Consider the following 22,530-nt stretch of genomic DNA (forward strand, 5'->3'; position numbering starts at 1 on the left):
CAAGAATAGTCTCGCTGAGTATTACAATTCCACAGAGGATGTCAACCAGCTCCTTCTCTGAAAGCTCATCAATCCTTAGCCCTCACATTCGAAAAAGTTCACACAAGAGCAACAATCTCCTCTGCTCAGAGAAAATTTATGGAACACAGCCATCCCTTGTGACAGTAAACAATGAATTCGGCTTTTATATTTTATTTTTGTTTTTTGTTTAATTTCACACACAGTTGTCTCTCAGTATCCATGAGAAACTGGTTCCAGTACCTGATTGGCACTGATTCCAAAATTTGCAGACCGGGGCTGGGGATTTAGCTCAGCGGCAAAGCGCCTGCCTGGCAAGCGCAAGGTCGTGAGTTCGGTTCCCGGTACCGGAGGAAAACCAAAAAAAAAAAAAAAACAGAATTTGCAGGTGCTCACTGCCTTCTATAAAAGTTTACAGTATTTGCATATAAACTACATACAACCTTTTGTATGCTTTGAATCACTGCCTAATGACTTCTACTGTCTAATGCAATGTGAATAGTTGTTGCATGGTATTGCTTAGGGAAACAATGACAAGAAAAAGTCTCCATGTATTGGGTGTAGACACAACCGTCATAGTCCTTAGTACATAGTACATGTTTTTTTTTTAAAAAAACTAAAGCATTTTCCCTAGTATTTTTCATCCACAGTTTCTTGAACCCAGTGATATGGTAGGCTAATTGTATTTAGGCTCACCATCTTTCAGATTTCTAGGGATTTCAAGATCATTGGAAGACCTTCACACTGGTAATATTTCTGGAAACGTTGTGACCAACAGGCTCCCTGGGTTCCTCAGGCCCAAACTGTCCATTATGCGTACTACACTCAAGGCAGTCTCAACAATTTGTTAGCTCTGGCTAATTTTGCTGAGCTCTTTTTTGCTAACTTTAGTTATCCTAGGATTTGTAATTGCGTTTGTCTTGGTATAAAGTCTTTAAACTTAACTCTTCATGTAATTAACCTACCTTTATATTTAAGTATTATAACTTTTGATTCTGAGGTGCTCTGTTTACCCGCTAGACATATTTTTATAAAGTCAACAAACATTTTGCTTTAGATATATACAATTTGCTAAATAGTATTTTTTCATATCTGTATGTTCCTCTGCCAGTGTGTGTGTGTGTGTGTGTGTGTGTGTACTTCTGTTTACCCATAAGTCCTTCTTATTTTGTGTGGTTTCTCAGGTTTGAGATGGTTTTGATTTGTGTCATCTTTTTCTGTTCATTGTATAAAGTAGGTCATTGAGATCAGAGAAAAGCACAGGCCTAGGAAATGTCCAGTCCAAGGTGGCCAATACATTGTTTGGAAGGTGATCTGTTAAAATGGTGACCAGTTTTAAAAAGTGATCACTTTCAGGTCCTTTAGAAAATCTCTGTAAGTTTACTTCTCATGTTGTGATATTATACAGGATCATTTTGGGGGCTGAGGATTTAGCTCAGCAGCACAGCACCTGCCTGGCAAGTGTAAGGTCATGAGTTCGATTCCCGGTACTGGAAGAAAAACATAAAAACAAACAGACAAACAAAAAGGGGATAACTTTGATAAGTGATTTTATACTGTCTTCCTACAGTTGTTTTCTTTTGGGAATGTAAGACATTCTTCATAAATGTACATGTTTGACTGGCCTTATTCTTTCCTATGTGAGGAGTCTGTGTGAGTCTCCTCCTCCTGGAAGAATCTGTGCTAGGATTTCAGGTGTAGGCTACCACACGTGGCCTAACCCTAAATCTTTTTGTTTCTCTGATAAAAGCTAGCTAGATGATTTACAGATGATAGGTAGGCAGATAGATCGATAGATTTAGAATAACAATGTGGACTTGTGATACGACAAAATAAATATATTAAAATATTTCAGAAATGCTGTACACAAATTAGGAGATAAAATACCAAATAGTCGATAGTCAGCTGTTTTAATTGGCATACCAAGGCTTGAAAAATATGAAATTCAAATGTAACATTTTTCCTGGCTTCTGTAACCTCCTAAAAATTACTGTTTCTATTTCTTTCACTTCACATGGTGATTATGTCTGACTATCTAAATGATCATCTCTGTCCTCAGAGGGCTCATTAGAAAAGAATACTATTTTTTCAACATTTCCAGAATCTGAGTCACATTATAGAGTTTGAATTAAAAGCCTGGTCTAGACCCAAATTAGGAGCTATATTTAATGATTTTGCTAAACTACGGGGGCAAAGGACAAACTATGCACAATAGAATTCAATATTTATATTTGATAGTGTTCTGCATTACAAATATGTTACAGTTAATGAAATTAATTGTTTAAAAATAGTAGAGAGAAGATATGAATAACCCAACAGTATTAAAATTTTAAAATCCTATCAACTTCGCTATATTCCACAGACTAGAAGATACTACATAAAGCATTTCCAGAGGCTTTTCCTTTCATAAATATTCAAAATTGCAAACTAAATAAAGAGAAAAAGTAAACTTAAGGAAACTTTCAAGTATTTCTGGAGTTGACTCCAGAAAAGGTTCTCCTCTGCATATAGGCTGAGGCCTGAATTAGTGGAATAAAAAATATTAAAAGGTAAAATTGTCATTTAAAAAAATATGTGATATTTTACTACATATTTCCAGATGACTGAAAAAGTGAATAAACTATATGAATCAATATGATTATGAGCCTTTAGGTAAACTAATTAAAATAGTCTCTGTCTCCTATAGGGAAGAAATCTTAAAATAACACTGTCTGTAGATACACAAACAGAAGTATTGTTTAAAGAACATTGGTCAAAACCCAGCAGAGCAACTATTCAAAATCTGTCCAGTGATTTACCTCTTTAGGAGACACCAGCATCATGAATTCCTTGTTCTTCCTCTGAACTCTGATTTTTTGTTTGTTTGTTTGTTTATTTTTCTTCCGGTACCAGGAATCGAACTCATGACTTTGCGCTTGCCAGGCAGGCGCTTTGCCGCTAAGCTAAAACCCCAGCCCCTCCTCTGAACTCTCAAGGGAAGCAATATTTCTCCCAATGGCAGCATTATTTATTTCTACTATTAATACATCATCAGATATGCTGGTTTATTCAGACTATTCAAAAAGTGAAAACAATCTTATGTCTCAACCTGTAACTAATACTTCAAGATTATTGAAAGAATATTTCTCCATTCTCTGTGATAACCACCCCTCCATACTCAATGGATAGGATCTATTTCCAGGTGAAATGAACAGTAGTTCGTACATATGAGCAAATTATATAGCTGCTCCTAGAAATGAAAATATCTATACCTATACTGTGTACTTGTATAACTCAAGAAACAGCTGCTGCTTCAGAATGTCTATAGACAGAAAACTCTACAAAAATATAGAAAGTTGGGACAGAGACTGTAGATGTGCAGATCATTATAGGTATCTACAGCATCATGAATCTTTCTTTCTGTACAAATATGCAAAAGCTACATGATTCCCAGGAGCAAATTTACAACATGGGACATATTGAAGAACTATTGTCCAGTATGGTGGAAAGTTTCTAAAAGGAACTCCAATGATCCCCACCTCTTGGTATTTATGTTCTTGTGTAATCTCCACCTCTTGAATATGAGCAGAGCCTGTAACTTGCTTCTAGTCTATAGAATACACTATAGCAAAGTTGAGGATGTCACTTCTAACATTAGGTTGTATAAGGTAATGACTTGCTGGCTCTGATAATAACCTGTCGTGTTACTGTGGGCCACGTGACAGAGAGCTGAGGGCAATTCCCACTGAAGCACCTGCAAAATACTGAGGTCCTAAGTCCAGCATTCTTTGAGGATTGTATCTGGCAATAATCATGTAAGTGAGTTTGGAAGTATTCCTTTACCCCTTTAAGCCTTCATATTAGACTGCCTGTCACCCTTGAACAGGTCACAAGGAAGCGAACCTTGTTAAACTTTGCCCAAAGTACTGACCCACAGAAATTGTGAATGCATGTTGCTTTAAGCAGCTAGATTGGAGTAATTTGTTATAAAGCAAGTGATAACTAATTCACCAATTAAACCCAATTCCTTAGATTATTAGAAAATGCTTAAATCCCTGGCTTTAAAGTAATCACAAACATTTATCTGGTCAAAGCATCTTTAGGCTTTGTATGATGTCTTTAAATGTAATGTTAACGCATGTGACAAACCACTCTTGCTAACAGAACCTGCCCAAGATTGTCCATGAAGTAACAATTGTGAATTATTGCTACTACTCCTTCCTGTTTGCTCTCCACTTATGTGATATCAGAACTCAGAAACTTTGTAACTGTTAATCAGCAGAGACTCTCAAGATTTTATTTTTGTGATTCAAAAGGTGCTCCTACTCAGAACAGAATTTTGAATACTCAAGTACTAAGAATTGACTTAACCCTTTTCTTAGTATAGGGCTTTATACTAAAAATAAAAATGAAATTTCTAGTCTTGTTGTATAATAAGTAATCCAGTCAGAATTATAAAACCCAATACTTTATCCCAATCTGAGTTTTTCTAATAATTGAATTATGGGCTTTTCTTTCTTTCTTTCTTTCCTTCTTTTTGGTACTGAGAATCGAACTTAGGACCTTGCACTTGCCAGGCAAGTGCTTGTGCCAATGAGATATATCCCCAGCAAATTATGGGCTTTTCTATGGCATATTGAATTGTTAAATTAAAGAAGATTCATATATAAATAGACTCTTGGATGGTAGGCTTTCAAAATAATTTATTGATATGTGAAAACTTTTTTTGGCAGAACTGAAAATCAAACCTAGATCCTGCACATGCTAGGCAAGTGCTCTACTACTGAGCTACATCTTTAGTCTGATTAACTTTGTATTTTGCCTTTAGGTATTGTTTGAAAATTGGCAAGATTAGAGCTGAGTGTGCTGGCACATGTTTGTAATTCCAGCACTGAGGAGGCTGAGGCAGGAGGATCATTGAGAGTTTGAGACCAGCCTGGGTTACAAAGTGAGCTCAAGGCCAGCCTGAACTGTATAGTGTGACCCTGTCTCAAAAACACACACACACACAAAAAAAGAAAAGAGGCAAGATTATTGATTACTTGATGTCTTAATTTTACCCAAAACAGCTATTTTTATAAATGGTGATTCATGCTCATTAAGGTACTATAGAAATTATAGACACTACAAAAATAGTTTAGAAATATAATAAAAATACCTTAAAAAAATCATGCTAAACAAACTAACAAAAAGCCCTTAAACAAAGGTCTCATATAATGACAAAAGCATTCCATATTAATAAGAAATCTGTGGAGACATTCAAGGATTCAGTTATGGACACACAAAGTCAAGCCAGAAATTCTTCTGAAAAAATTTCCAGAATGATAGTGATATAAGATCCATAAAGATAATATTGGAAAATTAAGCTGGTTGTCTAGTAACACTAGGTAAACTGTCCCATAAGGCACCTGATAAAATTATCATAAAGATGAAACATCTCATTCTAAAAGAGAAAAATTGTCCACCAAATTAGGTATTAATGTATCAATATTCCCAGGATGACAGAAGATGTGGTTATGTCATGCTTCGTGTATAATTAAATTTTGAAAAAAATGTAAATGATAAAATTGCAAAACTATTCTTTGACCATGTCCAAATGGATTGCATATAGTTGCCCTCCTCTATGATTTACAAACATGCACTACTCTTAATTGTGTGTTTATTTCCTGAAGAGGTTGAAACATTCCACTGCTGAAAAGACACCATCCTCGGGATGACTAAGCTATGATTGGACTTTGTATTTTTTAGCTAGAATGCTCTAATTTACACAGCCAGAGGTACAGGGACATATCACTAGAGCATTTACCCATGAATTAAAACTTTGTAAAGTTATCTTCATCAATCCAAATCCTCTGAAAAATAAAGACCATGGAATCACTGAAGATTATGCCTACTGATGATTTTAAACTGAGGTTCTGCTGAGAGTCTCTAAAAAAGAAAGTCCATGAAAGTTCTTTGGTAACCCAAGGACCTTAAAGAAAACTAATGACCATGCTACAGTCTTCTGTAAAAGATCTTTATAGAATATATGTATCATTCCCTCCTGTAGATACTTGCTTATTTATAATTTCTTTACCAATTTAAAGTTACAGAAATCTGAGTTCATCTTTATTATTTCCCTTACTAGTAACCAGAATTTGGCAAAGCCTAGATTTTATTAGAGAATTATCACTGTAACTCAACAATTTAGTTATAATGAGCTATTGCTAGTCAAGTTGAAAATTAATATGTACCCATGTTGTACTAAGTTTTTCAATACGTTATGTATATGCAAGGATTTCATGAGTTTACATATTTGAAAAGATTCAGAAAACTCAGGATATACTCATAGTGTCTTTTTCATTTAAAAACAAAAGGTCCATTTCAGTGAGAGAAGAAATGCCTGTCACGCCAAGAAACTGAGAGATACGCAAGTGCAAGCTGTTTTATTCATACACACGTCTGCAGATTGAACTATCAAGATTTGCATGATGAATACTAGCTTTGAGACAGCTCAGGGCAGAAATTCTCAGGGGAGTCTTTTTATTACCCTCAAATTATGAAGCTGAGTCTGGCTGTAGAACTGGTTATGCCAAGTGAAATCCATCAGCAAGAAAGCTGGATTTGGTTATCACTAGTGAAATTTCAAATTGCATATTATAACATAGCTGAAAGTCAGACAGATACTGCGGCATCTCCATATGAAGTTGTTCAAGTTTCACTACGATTTAACTCTATCCCACGCAGTATCCTATATACAAATATAGAAAATGTCTTTATGCTAGAAAGAGATTGAAGATGCTTGTGCCATGACAGTACCAGTTTGCCACAACACCTAGAAGCATACTTGAAACTCCACTATAGTTGCTTTTTTTCCTTGGGAAGATCCTAGGTTCTTTTTGATATGTGTAAATCAGACCCTTAGTACCAACCCTGGCCCAGCCAGAGAGAATCACCTGGAGAGTAGGACTGATAATTTACATTTCAAAAAGCATCTATTTTTTTTTCTTTTCCCTTACTATACTTTTAAAACATCCCAAATTTGTAAAACATATGTTTTTCTATCTTGAGGTAACTAGCTATAATGTCCAAACTGTTTATATGTGATATATATAATGAAGGTTTTTGGTCCTGTTTTAGGGCATAAAATTTTTTTCAAACCCCTGGCTGTGTGCGGGTATCTGAAGCCTAGCCTGGGTGGAAATTGCCTTCAACCAGTCATGAGAAGTTTGCCAAGCCTACTTACCAACCCAGAGCTTAAAAGATTTCGTGAGAGTTAAGCATGTCACATCTGAAGCCCTAAGACCAATTGCGTGGTTACACTTATTCCAGAGAACTCAGAGCCCTCAGACAAGTCAGTTTCCTTCAAGTAGGCTACAGAGCAGCAAAGAGATAGTGATACTAACCCTGATCTGAGGACCAGGGACTATTTTTAATTTTTGAGAAAGATATTTGGGAGGTTGTAGCATCCACTTATATTGCAGAAAGTTAAAATGTAATATCAGAATTCTTTCCAATTAGGTCAAGTGAAATGTAACATGAATTAAGAAATAAAGAGAGGTAATTATTATTTTACCTGAAGTGTGTTAAGGCAATTCATACTGTAAACGTACTATGTCCTGATTATGTAAAGTTTCATTGAAATACCTTTCTTGATGTTATTTCATTAATATCAATTATCTACAAGGTCAAAATTATGCTTATAATTCAATGTTCAGTTTAAATATTTGTTTTTCTGTGGAGGCATTTATACTCCCAAGGAAGTACAACTGCTTTTCTATGTTCCTATGACATATCTTCACACATATACCTATTGTAGGACTTCTAATTCATTGTTTATATATATAGCTGCATAGGAAGTTCCACATAAACTTGCTTCATTCATTTGTATGTGTCCAGTTTCTCTAACTGCCTGGTACAAACATGTGGTAAGTTATACAGGTAAGTAAATGCATAAATAGCGTGAGAGGTCATGGCAACTGTTGTGCTAGAGAAAAAAGTTAATTTCTTCAATATTGATTTCTCTCTTAATGGGAAGACTTAGGATACTTAGACTTTTTGAAAAATCTTCTTGTACTTTTTGATTTTGTGAAAGAATTAGGTAGTATTCAATTATTTACATTGGTCCATGAATTATTAAACTACTGTGAAGTTATATATCATTGCGGAAGAAAATCCTGTTTTAGTATCAGAAGAAATAAAGTGTGAAATTTAAATGCTAAACTAAAATGTGCATTTTACCAAGAAGAAAATATGAGAAACTTAACAGCTTCACAAAATACTTTCTCTAAGAAATATACCAATTTATTTTCACAGCCAAAGTAAGGCATATTCTAAAGAAAATTTTAAAATGACTTATAAGCATGTTTTTATTCATTACTATTGGACTCTTTGGAGTCTACATCATAAAAGCAACTACTTGAATAAACTCTAACTTCAGTTTTTTAAAAAGTCATTTCTCAAAATACAATGATTTCACATTTTAATTAAAACATGCTCATAATTATCCACCCAAAAATCACTTCTTGGCCTTTTGGCTAAGATCAAGTGAAAAATTCACTCCCCATAAAAAAACACCTAATTAAGGGCAGTATATTTACTCTTCTCCATATTTCTACACATTTTTGGTATTCTGTGACAACTATTGCTCCTATGACATGCCAGCCCGTGTACTGTCCTCACTCAGCGCCTGGCACAGCAGCAAGTAAGTGACAAATGGGATCTCCTGCTCCATTCAAGTATGAGACTAAAAGGAATGCAGCATTCATAGGTATCATTGAAACATGAGCATAAAGTAGTATGAGATGTGTATGCTCTCAAAGATTCTAAAGGCAATATTTGCAAAATAGCCTAGATATATGACCCAGGTGTAGCTGCTTGGCAGAGATAAAGGCAACGTCTGAGCTGGTGCCTGGCTCACATCATTTGAATGACAAAGTGATACACATATGTGATCGATGACAGTATATTAAAGCATCAGAAAGATGATTGACTTGCTGTCCATCTACTTACAGTGATGAAGGATTTATTTCATGCTGTCCCAAATTAACGAGTCTTAATCAATGGGCATGGTCTGACAATACACAACGGCAGATCTCCAGGGAATAAAATATTGAGTAGGAGTTGCATTATTATACCATATTAGATCTTTTGTATAAGGTTTTTTAATTTAAGGTTTTAAAATAGAGTAGAAGTTCTTTTTATGTATGAGACAAACCTTAATTCAAGTGAAAAAAAAATAGACTATCAGGAAAAGTTGGGGAAAGGTGAGAAAACATCAATAAGAAAAAGTTTTGTGCCTCAAAGCCAGGACATCTGACTTCTAAAACCGAGCTGAGAAAGGGGCCACTTTTATCTTTTAGTCTCCTCCTAGCCAGTCATGATCTCTGTCAAGTAGCAGAGAGGAATGACAGTGAGGTTAGCCCCAGCTCTCCAAAACAAGGGTGTTTTATGAGACCTGCTTACCCAAGAGACCCCGAAGGAAGTGCCTAATATGAAGGAGGATAAAGATTAGGAGAGAGACCGACTGGAGAAACTTTTCCAAGCCAGTCCAGTGCATGCAACTGTGAGATTGGTGATATAGTGGAAAACCATTAACCCTACTGGGGAAGCACTGGATTACACTGTGGCTTTCCTATTAACCAACTGCATCAATCAAAGAAACTGGAATGAGTCTCTTTTTCTTTCCAGTTTTCTCAACTTAACAAATACTTATGAAGTATCCATCTCAGATGCCCATTTTTGGGTTGGATCTTTGAATTTAGAGGGCCTGATTTTTTTTAAAATTCTTTATTTGTGCTAGATAGAAGTCCTTTGTCTGAGGGGCAGTTGGCTAAATTTTTTTCCCAATTTGTGGGTTTTCTTTTTACTTTATCGGTGATTTCTTTAGACGTACAAAAACTTTTCAATAAGATGAAATCTCGGTTGTTGAATCTTTGAAGTATTTCCTGTGCAGTTTGGTTTTTGTTCATGAACTCTCTGCTTGCCCCAGTGTTGTCAAGATTTTTACGTACTTTCTCTTCCAATAAATTTAGTGTTTCTGTTTTAATATTTAGATCTTTGATCCATTTTGACTTTAACTTAGTGCATGGTGAAAGACATGGGTCTAGTTTTAGTCTTCAGCATGTGGAAAGCCAGTTTTTCCAGCACCATTTATTAAAGAGGCTATCTTTCTTCCATTGAACATGTTTAGCCCCTTTGTTGAAGATAAGGTGATTGAGTGTGTTTGTAGCTGTATCTGTAGCTTCTAATCTGTTCCATTGATTTTCAGGTCTGTTTTTGGGCCACTACCATGCTGATTTTATCACAGTAGCTTTGTAATATAATTTTAAGTATGGAATTGTGATGCCTTCTGACTTTCCTTTGTTCCCAAGATTGCTTTTGCTATTCTAGGCCTCTTCTAGTTCCAGATGAACTTCAACAGTGCTTTCTCTAGATCTGTGAGGTGTAGTAAGGGTATTTTAATTGGGATTGTGTTGAATCTGTACAACAATTTTGGGAGTATGGCCATTTTCACAATGTTGGTTCTTCCTATCCATGAGCAAGGAATATATTTCCATTTTCTGATATCCTCTTTGATCTCTTTTTTCAGAGTACTATAATTTTCACTGAACTTTCACTTGTTTTGTTAGATTGATTCCTAAGTATTTCATCTTTTTAGATGTTATTGTGAAAGGTATAGTTTCCATAATTTCTCTCTCAGTCTGCTTGTTACTTGTGTACAGGAATGCTATTGATTTTTGAGTGTTAACTTTGTATCCAGCTATGCTACTGAATTTGGTTATTAAATCCATGAGTCTTTTGGTGGAGATTTTGGGGTCTTCTATGTAGAGTATCAGGTCATCTGCCAATAATGATAATTTCACTTCTTCCTTTCCAATCCTTATTCCTTTGACTTCTCTCTCTTGTCTAATCACTCTGGTCAATATTTCCAGAACTATACTGAATAGGAGTGGTGACAGTGGACATCCTTGTCTTATTCCTGATTTTAAAGTGAAAGCTTTCAATTTTTGACCATTTAGTATGATGTTAGGTGTTGGTTTAAGTAGCTGCAATGTTCATAGCACCAGGCTTTGAGCAAGAGAGCAGTAGTTCTCCACATGTGGAATGACCCTAATTGCTTCAGCATCTGCCGGGCCCCACTCCAGAACTAGCCAATGGAAACCCCTGGGGTGTGGATAAGTTGGGGGTACTTCTCAGGCACACAAACACTTGAAAGGCAGCTTTTAGCTAGAGATAAAAAGATCAACAGACACAGTTTGTACCTTCAAACATTCTAATCTAATCTCCTTTTCTTTGAAAAGGGCCTTTATCCTACGTGATTTATAAAAGTTTTCTGATATGCATTTTGACTTGTTTCTAAAAGCTAACATTTTACAAGGTGTTGCCACTTAATAAAAGCAATTATATTTATGTGACCTGATTCTACTTGTGTAGACATTTGATATGTTCTGTTTTGTTTTGTTTTTCCTGTACCGGGAATCGAACTTGTGACCTTGCACTTGCCAGGCAGGTGCTGTGCTGCTCAGCTAAATCCCAAGCCCCTTTTTTTGTTTTGTTTTGTTTTGTTTTGTTTTTGACATTTGATATGTTTTGAATAAACCACATTTTTAAGTCTCATATTCTTACTTAGAATCAAATAAAAAAGTCCTGCTATGTGCTTGTAATTGTAGCACTGAGGAGGCTGAACCAGGAGGCTCACATATTCAAGGCCAGCCTGGGCTACATAGTGAGTTCAACCCCTGGCTGGATGACAAGGTAAGATTCTTTATTTTAAAAAAGAAAAGGGAAGGAATGGGATGGGATGGAAGAAGACAGAAAGGGATGGAAGGGGAAGGAAGGAAGGGAGGGAGGCAAGGGATGAGTAAGCAGCCATCAGCATTGTTACTCTGTCTGATATTTTCAACAGTAACCAAGGAAGTACAGGACTAGGAGCTAGTGAAGTGTGTTTGCTTCTAACTCATTGCCTGATCTTGACACACAACCTCACTAACTAGGCTTGTTTCAGATGAGGGGTTCAGTTACACAGATGATGAAGTATAACTGCCAGTATCCCAGTGACAAAGATCCCAGGGCTCTATGATTCTTAAAATTTAGGAAAGATACTTGTGAGACACCGCCTGTACATGAGGTCATACCAGGGCCTGTGAAAAACAAACTTCACATATATAAACATAGCTCTTTAGCAAGTTATGAACTCACATCATCAATCCACCTCAGTCCCACTAATTTACCACTAAATTGCCTCTTGCATTCATTTATCCCTCTCCATTTCCACTGTAGCTGCCCTCGTCCACACCCTTTGAAATGATTCATTGGGGACAATGTGACAGCTTCCTGATCACCCAGTTTCTCATCTAGTTACACTTGATACAGCCCCCAGATCCCTCATCCTGGAAACAGGTATCATGATGTCACTCACCGCCTTAAAGTGCTCAGCCATCCACTGTGCTAAAAACCAAAGTCTAAACACAGGGGTTGAGCCTGTAGAAACACATGCTCTCACTGCCATAGGCCCACCCAGCCTCGTTTCTCCCCATGTCTCCACCAGCCCCTTGTGTCTTCCGAACAACCCCACACACTTGTTCCATGGTCGCCCCAAAATGTATTATAAACTTTCAGTTTCCCCGCGTTCTACTTTCTTTGTAGAATTCCTTTCATCTCCATGTCTGCCTAACAAGATTTGTAGCTCTATACATATCCCTTTTATGTTCATAATTGTTATGTTTCCGCATTTCTTCTCTGACAGATTTTAAGCAAAATAAAGGTGAGGGTTGTGTTTCATTTACTTTAGTACCTTTAGAGTCTATGGTAGTCACTCACAAGTAGTAGATGTTCAAAACAGTGGTTGTCGGTATAGATTAAATTGGCTAGAAATACGTTCCAAAACAATTCAAGAGAGGAAAAACAGAAAATAATGGAATGTCTGCATACCAGAATATCTTACTATGTATCAATTTCCTTCTATTTAGACTTAAGTGAATTTTCTTTTCAGTATAGGTGATGGAAAACTTCTAAAAGGTTTGCACATAGTGTTTGATATGAGCATTACAAAATGTGCACTGTACATTAACCTTAAAAGACATGTGTTCATCCCTCACCTTGGAACGATGGGTACAGTGGAGAAGCAATGGGGCAGGACTCACAAGGGAGGCTGCTCCTACCTGTTAGGTCTGCGTTGGGCCACCAGCCCAGGTCACAGGCTTTGCAGGTGAACTCGTCCTGCACATACTCGTTCTCTTTGCAGGCTGTGCAAATCCAGCAGCAGCTCACTTCTCCTTTCCGAATGACCTGTAACAGAGGTATTTCATATGCCTTACAGATAATTTCCCCTCAAAGGCTTCTATCTGAGATGAAGGCTATGCTATGATAAAAACAGCAAAAACATAACCTTGAAAATTTGTCTATGCTGAAGAACCATAAAGTGGCATATTGGAATATCCTTAATTATCCCACAGTTCAGTTATAAATGTCAATTTATTCCATCCTGCATGTAAATGATTTATTTCTTTGATGATGAATTTATTACATTGTTTTTGTAGAATAAACAAAGGTTTAATTTTATCCTTGCTTATAGTCATATTTATTGATTATTCTAAAGATAGTACAAATACATTTTCTCTGAAAAAGCAAGTAATATTTAACTCCAAAGTTCTTGTATGCTAAAACATTAATTCATAAAAAACTGAAGAATTATAAAATTTTTGTTATAATTCTGAAAGACTGAAGTATGAGTAATTTTACTCTAAAGCAGATTTGTATATATAAGGGTTAGAGTTAAGAAGGCATACACAACTACTGGCTCTATCAGACTTGCTGTGGTGAATTCAAATGATTACATCAGTTATGGGGGGAAAAACATTACAGTCAGAAATTATCAGAGAATTGCTTCTCATCTGAGCAGTTTAAATGTTCTCCCATTTTCCATTTATTTGGCAAACACTTTCACACCTCTATAGCAAAAACAAAAAGAAATCAAAACACTGCTTGTTATTTTACTTGTCAGTAAAAGGAGTGTCATGCAGACAGCACATAATCAGCTTTTGCTTTCATCTGCAGCCTAACAATTTCTGCCTTTTATTGTTTAATACATTTACATTGATTGGGATAATCAATGTGGTTAGATACAAATGAATCATCTCTTCATTTATTTTCTATCTGTCCTGTCTGGTTTTCGTTCCCTTTGGCTGTTTTTTTGTTTTGTTTTATTTTTTTGCTTTTATCCTTAGCATTTCTTGTTATTCTAAATAGGGCATGTTAGCTGAACCTGTTTTGGTTGGTTTTGGTATTTCACTGAAGGTTGACAACATGTACCATTAACTCACCGCAGTCTACACTTATCCACTATACTACTATTATGTTATAAAAATATGGAGTTGTATATGTGAGATACCTACAGTAATATTCTCCTTTTTCTCCTCTCATCCTGTGGGTTATAATTTAATACATTTTATTTAAACAGTGTTTTATAGCATCTCTCTAAATCACGAGGAATTGTTACTTTTGCCTTAAGTAGTTATTTTTAAATAACTATTTAGATAAAATTTCTAGCAGAAATTTCTAAACTTTTAGATGATATTTCTTGCTTTAGAAAGTTAAGGGAAAGGGGCTGGAGATTTAGCTCAGCGGTACACCGCCTGCCTGGCAAGCGCAGGGTTGTGAGTTTGATTCCTAGTACCAGAAGAAAAACAAAAAAAAGCAAAAAAAAAAAAAAAAAAAAAAAGAAAGTTAAGGCAAAATAAAGTCTTCTTGAGCAACTAAATACAGTGAGAAATCATATTTTGCTGTAAATATTAAAGAAAACTCTTGAAAGAGAAGAAAATTATATAAGGGAAATTTGTGTTTATACAAAGGAATTGGAAATATTAGAAATTGCAAATGTGTGTGTAATAAATGGTAAAATATAATACTGCTTCTAGTAACTGTTCTTAACCTAGATTCATAATTCTTTTCTATTTACCTGTAGATTGGTATTTGGCTACTCAGAGGAAATTCTGTGCTAATTTCTGAGACTTATTTATTATTTACTTAATTATTTTTCTGTATTGATCCATCTTCTCCCTTCTTCTGTATTGTAAATTCTAGCTGCCTTTGCCATCCCAAAGTCTGCTCCTGTCAACTTAAATTGGCAAGATGAACAAACTTTGTGTTCTCTCTAGTTGAAGAGTCAGGAAAATGTCTCCTGGCAGAAAGCTTTAGCATTTTGTGATTTATCTTGTCTGTTTCCTTAACTTCCCTGGTACTAAGATTATGTGCTGTTTTCTGATGTCCAAACACAGTCACACCATATACTTTATCAAATTTTCTTATTTTTTGCAGCAGAAGGCCAAGTATGAGCCCTGTTACTCCCTCATATGTAGGAACAGAAGTCTTTTCCTAAAAGATTTCAAAGTTACAAAATAATTCCACAAGTAGATCTGAATTAATCTGTAAATATTGCTATACTTCAAGATAGTAACTCTAGCTTTCATGAAATAAAATTACTTTCCTGAAGAGCAAGTTGAAATTTACATCACTATTTTAGAATTACATAGAAAGATAAAATGACAGAATTTTCTCCAAAAAATGTGAAAGGTTTCCCATTTTTTACTTTACTTTCAAATAGCTTTTTAAAATTGAATAAAGTTGTCTTTTTGAAAAACGATTCACAGGTATCTGCAAAATATTCACATAGAATCTACATTCCAAATGATATTTTTGTAAATGGTATGAGGAAAACAATTAGGAAATCAATGTTGGTTTCTTATTTAAATCATGATAAGTACTGCAGTAAGTCAACACAAAATATTGTACATCACTTCAACAAGCTTTAACTTTTCTCTCCCTGTAAAGTTAGTACTACTGCTTAAACAAATTCAAGAAATAATGTTAAATGATTTTACCAATCCAGTTTTCATTGTTCTTTTAGCGTCTTCCATCTCTTCAGTTCTCCAATCAAAACAATTGAGATCAAAGTGGCAATATCTCATTGGGTGGTAGATATTACCAGGAAAATGGTGATAAAACATATTTTTAGTTATTTTATATTTTGACAGATATGTTGCAATGTTTTTTCTCACTGCAAAGTAAATGGAATGATAATACTTTTCAAGGCTGATCTAGTTGATTTTACATTGTACAAGGTTCATATTCTATCATATGTTTGAAGCAGTTTTTCTCCCAGAGGAATTAAATTGTGACATTGACAGGTGTGCTATATCCTAGAGCAGGAACATTACAGTGTGCCCACATCCTCTTCTCAACTTTGCTACTGGTAGCTGGGACTCAATACATATTTATTTCCCATAGTTATTTCTGTATAAACTAGCAGGAAGCATTATTAGCAAATAATCAAAATATCATGCATCTAAACACACTTACATGTACATAGTCGTATATACATGTATTCTACAGCCTGTGCTTTGCAGTATCAGACTCATCACTTTTTTTATTAGTAGTAAAGGTGTGGTGGTTCTAATTGTTTGACAATTTTGTTCAAGAATGGATATCCACTCTTCCCAATAAAACACATTTTTTTACAGACTAGTACTGGAGTTCCACTAACTGAACAACTATAAATATATAGAATTCTTTCAAAAGCAAAAAAATGTGCAGAAGATGAAAATTACATTAAAGTAAAGGAGCAAAATAAAGAACTATTTAATAGCTCATCTGATGAGGACAATCCTAGGCTACTACAGATGACAAATGTCCTGGAATGCAAAACCCTAACCCCATGCCGAGTCTTGATGATACGTGTTTTAAAACTGTCTGCTTGCTTTTTAATCATTGTCTTACATGAGAAGGTAATAGCGTAAATGTGAGTTCAATATAATCAATATATTCTTTTTAAAAAAATTTTTATTCTAAAAATAAAAGAATGAAAACATATTAACAAACAGACCTCCATTTACAAAATAGCACACGAAAAATGCAAACCATACTGGATTACAGAGAAGGTGACAGGAAACTAACATTCATTGCTGTATTACATATTCATAACTTCAAAGTAGTTTCTCAGGAAAGCAAATATAGACATGAAAGATTGATCAAATAATTAACCATTAACTATTCCTTTCAATAAAGTGATATGTCAGTAATAAAACTATGTTAACTATCCTGTATGTACACATATACATAAAATAATCTGTGCTTCCATTCACTCATCTGTCTTGTTTTTCTGTTTTTTTGGTACTGGGAATTGAACTCATAACCTCATGCTTGCCAGGCAAGTTCTGTACCTCTGAGCTATATCCCTAGCCCTTAATCAATATATTCTTGAGAGAGGATATTATTAGAAATTATGTTTCCTTCACTTGCAACTTCTTCTAGGTAGCTTTACTTACCCATCAACAAGAAAACCCAGAAACTAACTCCTGTAGCAGCATTACAAATAATGCTCCCAACACACATCTGGGGTACTTAAAGTTACAGTTGGAGATAAATATAAATGGTTCCTTAACAGGCTCTATTAGCTACCTGGTGAGAACGTCTCACATTATAATGAACATGATCATGATGCTCGTGATGCCTGTATTTTGATACTAAACAAATCTGTTGTCTTCTTTGCTCACTCACAAGAAGTCAAAGCGATATGAGAGGCTGAAGATGACAGAAGGGTCTCTCTAGCCTTTCAAATAAAGCAGCCTTACAAGGGCTGATTCTGATATCTTTTAATAGTAAACCATTTCTGTACTATAAAATGATATCAACACATAGAATGAAATCAGTCTTATTCATGAATGGAAAAAAAGAAATTCTGCAGTCTACATTTTGAAAGATGTATGTCACTGGGCCTTGTTCTACATATGTAAGCTGTTGTTTGCTATATTAGGAAAGGACATATGTAAAGGAGAATATATTTCTGACGTATGCCATGCTCACCAGAAATCTGTATTGATTCATTGGGTGAGAATAAAAGGAAGTAGTGATCACCTTTGCTTACACAACCTAGACTCCCATCCAAAACCATTATCTAGGAGAAAACAATCTAAAGATAAACTAAAGGGGAAAAGAAAACCTGAAAGAAATAACAAAGAAGAGATAGGAGGAAAGAAAGACTCCATTGAGTCCATTGAAAGGACCCCACAGAAAGACTCCATTGAAAGAAATCTATGGGGTCCTTTTCCTTCCTTCTCTGCCCATTTCTTCCTCTGTTAAATTCTTCTTAACTTCCTTACAAATATTGTTTCCTTAATTCTGGATTCTGTTTCCTTAGTGTGTTAAAAGTGGATCGCTAGTTATGTTTTTATTGTAAACTATTGAAAAATCCAGGCTCAACTTTATCTTTGACAAAGGGGCCAAACATGTTCACTGGAAGAAGGAAAGCCTCTTTAATAAATTTTGCTGGAAAAACTGGCTTTTCACATGCCAAAGACTAAAACTAGACCCACGCCTAGCACCATGCACTAAACTAAAGTCAAAATGGATCCGATATCTAAGTGTTAAAACACAAACACTAAATCTGCTGGAATTAGGTAGAAATCTTGAAGACATAGGGGTACGCAGAGAGTTCATGAACAAAAACCACATTGCACGTGAAATACTTCAAAGAATCAACAACTGCGTTTTCCTCTTATTGAAAAGTTTTTGCACATCAAAAGAAATTACCAACAGAGTAAAAAGAAATCCATGAATTGGGAAAAAATTTTAGCTAACTGCCCTGCAGACAAAGGACTTCTATCTAGAACATATAAAGAATTTTTAAAAATCAGTCCCCCTAAACTCAAAGACCCAGTCCAAAAATGGGCATCTGAGATGAATACACACTTCTCAGATGAAGCAATGCTAATGGCGAATAAATACCTGAAAAAGTGTTCAACATCATTGGTCATTCGAGAAATGCAAATAAAACAATACTGAGATTCCATCTCACCCCAAAAAGCATGGCTATCATTAAGAAATGATCCAATAACAAATACTGGAGAGGCTGAGGGAAGAAAGGAACTGTTCTCCATTGCTGGTGGGAGTGTAGATTGGTGAAACCACTGTGGAAATCAGTGTGGTGATTCCTTACAAAACTAGGGTTAGAAGTCCCACTTAACCCAGCTTTTCCCCTTCTGGGTATTTTCCCAGAAGAATTAAAAATGTCATACCACAGCGATATATGCACACCCATGTTTATAGCAGCACAATTTGTCATAGCTAGATCTTGGAAACAACCCAAATGCCCTAAAACTGAGTAATGGATTAAAAAGATGTGGTATTTTTATACAATGGAGTGTTACTCAGCTATAAAAAAGATAAACTCAAGGCTTCTATAGGTAAATGGATGAAAATAGAGATCATACTCATAAGTGAAATAAATTGGACTCACATGTGTAGACATCATGTTGTCTCTCTCATGTAAGGACATGAAAGAGTAAGTGGAACCCAAAACGTACAATAGATATTGGAAAAGGGAAAGAAATTGCTCAAAAGAAGGGACAACTTCAATGAGGAAAAGGAGAAAAGGAAAGAAAAAAGGAAGGGAAAATATATATGGATAGAAAAGGGTGGCTGGGATAACTGTACTGCCGGTATGTAAGGGTTTATTGAAAGGAACAGTTAATGCTTTATTTACTTATTTTTTGACCAATTTTGCATGCTTATATCTGGTAATCTGAACAACCAAGTTGAAGACAACAATATGCAACATAACAACAATTGTTGAATTCCTATCATCTTGTTTGGTGAAACTCTGCATCATTTGTAATTTTTTTGTTTTTATTTTTTATTCCCTTCAATGGCTTGATGGATCTTTCATTCTTACATCTGATAATCTGATGAACTCTGATGAAGATAAAAATATGTAATATAACAACCACCGCTAATCCTTATCATTTTGCTGTGAAACCTTGTATCATTCTTATCGTTTTTGCTCTATTTTGTTTTTGTCTATGTTGTTGGCATTTTGCTGTTGTTCTTTTTTCAATTCTCTTTAAAATAAAAAAAAGAAAAATCCAGGCTCAGAACCTGAAATTTGCATTTGTAAGAAGCATGCTGGTTCATATAATGAAACAATTGAGTAACATGTGGCCGAGGGATGATAAGAGCTTTGGGTTGGCTCCCATCCTGGCTTTGGCACATTCTAGTTGAGACAGCTCAGGGCAAATAACTGAACTCCTCAGGGTCTCAGAGGCTTCGTCTATAAGGACGTGTTTTGTAAATGTTAGTCCCTAGTCCCCATTCCTCCTGTTCTCTTTCCCTTCTAAATCCCATCCTTCACCTTCATACCCTTTCTTGTTCTTCATCACAAGGGAAACATCAACAGGCTCTGTAGACGACACCAACATGCTCCAGCCCCTCTCTATTTGCTTGCAAAACCTTGCCTGTATTTTATGTGCTGCCTTAGACTCTCTTGATCTCACCTGGACCTTTGATCCCTTGGTGACAAGCTACTAAGAGTTCTAGATACTTCTGCCACTATTGCTTTGAGTTTTGTCATCTGTACTGTCACTTGTTCCTTGGGAGTACGTACTTAGTCCCAGAACTTCTTCTACTGGACTCACCCTGACAGGAACCCTGATTAGATCCTAGGGGACCCACCTAGATTTTGACTTCTCCGGTGGCTTCCAGAATTTGAAAAGGAGCAAAGTGACAAGGCATGGACTCTGGCTTCCTCAGTAGCTGTCTAAAGAGATCAGATGAGATAGTTCCCTGTGAGCATAAACTATCACCAAAGGAAGCAGAACTAGGATGGTGTGAGTGCATCCATTCATCTCATTCTTCCTCCTAATAGTCTGAACAACCTGTCCAGAGATCTCTGTAAGGCCCAGCCATCAGTTATGCTCAGGGGAGCAATGTCCTCCTCAGTGAAGCATCACCATGCTTTGCTTTGTTTTCTCCCATTCTTTCGTGTCTACTTCTCTTTTCCCCTCATTCTGAGTACTCTGGGATTGAATCTCCAATGATGCCTTAGCATGTAGTACTTGTATGATTTTCAGTGTTCAAGGGAATTGTGCTGAGTTACCTGTGAGCTACAGTTCCCAGGATCTCCTGTCAGCTGTCTTCCGGCTAGGTTTGGTAAACTTAGAATGAGTTAATGGGATACTGAAGAGAAGGAGAAAGAGAATCCAGTATATCCTCATCCTCCTCACTTTAGGGGACATCTCAGGTAGAGGGTGAAGTTTTTCTTGTGCTAGTCCTTGAAGTAGGAATACATTCCTGGCATTACTCATCTTTGAGTTGCTTCAAAATCTTCTTTTACTTTTTAGCCAGTTCTTATATTAAAATCCATCTATTGAACTGTATGGCATGATCTTTTTTCCTGACAAGGAAATATATAACATGCAACAACAAAAGTGTAATTCTACTTACTGTGTTTGTGGCATGATAGAAATCATTTTTTGCCTCTATAAGATATATATATATATATATAGAGAGAGAGAGATATAGATATATATAAAAGATATGCACTTTGAAAAATGAGAAGACTGGGCTTTTAACTGATTCAAGTAAAAATTATCATAAGAATACTCTGCAGGTTATCAGAAAAGAAATCAAATCATTATTTTATCATTTTAAATGCCATTGATTTTTATGAGGTATGATACAAACACAGTGAATATTTAAAGAAGTAGTATTACACTAAAAAACACAATGCTTTTAATCTCCCACAGAAGACTCCCCCTCACTTCTAACACACTTATCCCGCTGTTTTTGGCCCTTTCTGAAACAGGTCTGGAAAGCTGCTTTGCTGAGCACCTTTTCATTGGTTGCCTTGATGTTCTGAGTTGATTCAAATCATTTGAAGCAGTTTCTGTCCAACAAAATTTTGACAATGTGCCCTCATACACCTTATTCACTATATCCATCACCCTGTTACATCTGGATCTTCCCTAAACTCAAAAATGCCCATGGAAAGCAAACATTTTAAGTGAACAGAACATGGAGATAGCCAAAGCAGCACAGCTAGACACACATGAAAGAGCACTTCCAGAACTACTTCAGAAAGTGGCAAGAAAGATGGGCCAAATGTGCTCAAAGCAAGGGGAGCACTTTGAGGGGGACTGAGTGCAATGTGTCTTTTAATGTGATAAACTTGCTTTTATTTTAAGCATTCATCCTGTTTTGGTCACATTATATAAATTGAGTAGTCCTTTCCCAAAAGCTATGATTCCCAGGTAATAAGAGAAGATGTGCTACAATCACCTTATAAGCTGCTTCTCTCCATCTTCACAGTGGCCACGGAGACCTGACTCTGGTCTGTGTGAAATTAGTAGTGTTAGAATGGAAGTGCCATTTCTTTAGTAAATGGAATTCAGAGTTCATTAGTTTCTGTACCTCCCAGGGTGCTTAAGCGACATAAATATCCCCCCTTACGTCTACTCCAGGTGCCACTGAGAATAGGCATATTTTTCTCCTGCAGGGCATACAATATTTCTAAAATTGGCCTACAAGAGATTTGATTTTCTCTTAAATGTTCTGTAATGGCTCAGCAATGATTTTTCAGGTCTCTTTCAATAATACTGACTGTGTGTAACACAAGCATACTGCCAGAAATACTTTGGTGTCTAGGCAGAGAGATGAATGCAGACAGTTTTGCCTCCAAATTTGGGGATAAAGGGAGCCACTCTCCTGGAACATGTGTGTGCA

At 35.9% G+C, this 22,530-nt stretch overlaps 1 protein-coding gene across 1 annotated transcript in view; it reads right to left on the minus strand.

Annotated features, from left to right (window-relative positions):
- The window catches only part of Grm1 (glutamate receptor, metabotropic 1), a 113,112-nt gene that overhangs the window by 39,373 nt on the left and 51,209 nt on the right, over positions 1–22,530 (minus strand). Inside the window, exon 5 of the mRNA XM_013516588.1 lies at positions 13,140–13,266. Within this exon, the coding sequence (XP_013372042.1) occupies positions 13,140–13,266 (127 nt within the window). The remainder of the gene's footprint in view (positions 1–13,139; positions 13,267–22,530) is intronic.

This window comes from Chinchilla lanigera, unplaced genomic scaffold, assembly GCF_000276665.1.
Source record: "Chinchilla lanigera isolate Chin_1 unplaced genomic scaffold, ChiLan1.0 scaffold00035, whole genome shotgun sequence".
In the NCBI taxonomy this organism is placed as follows: domain Eukaryota; kingdom Metazoa; phylum Chordata; class Mammalia; order Rodentia; family Chinchillidae; genus Chinchilla; species Chinchilla lanigera.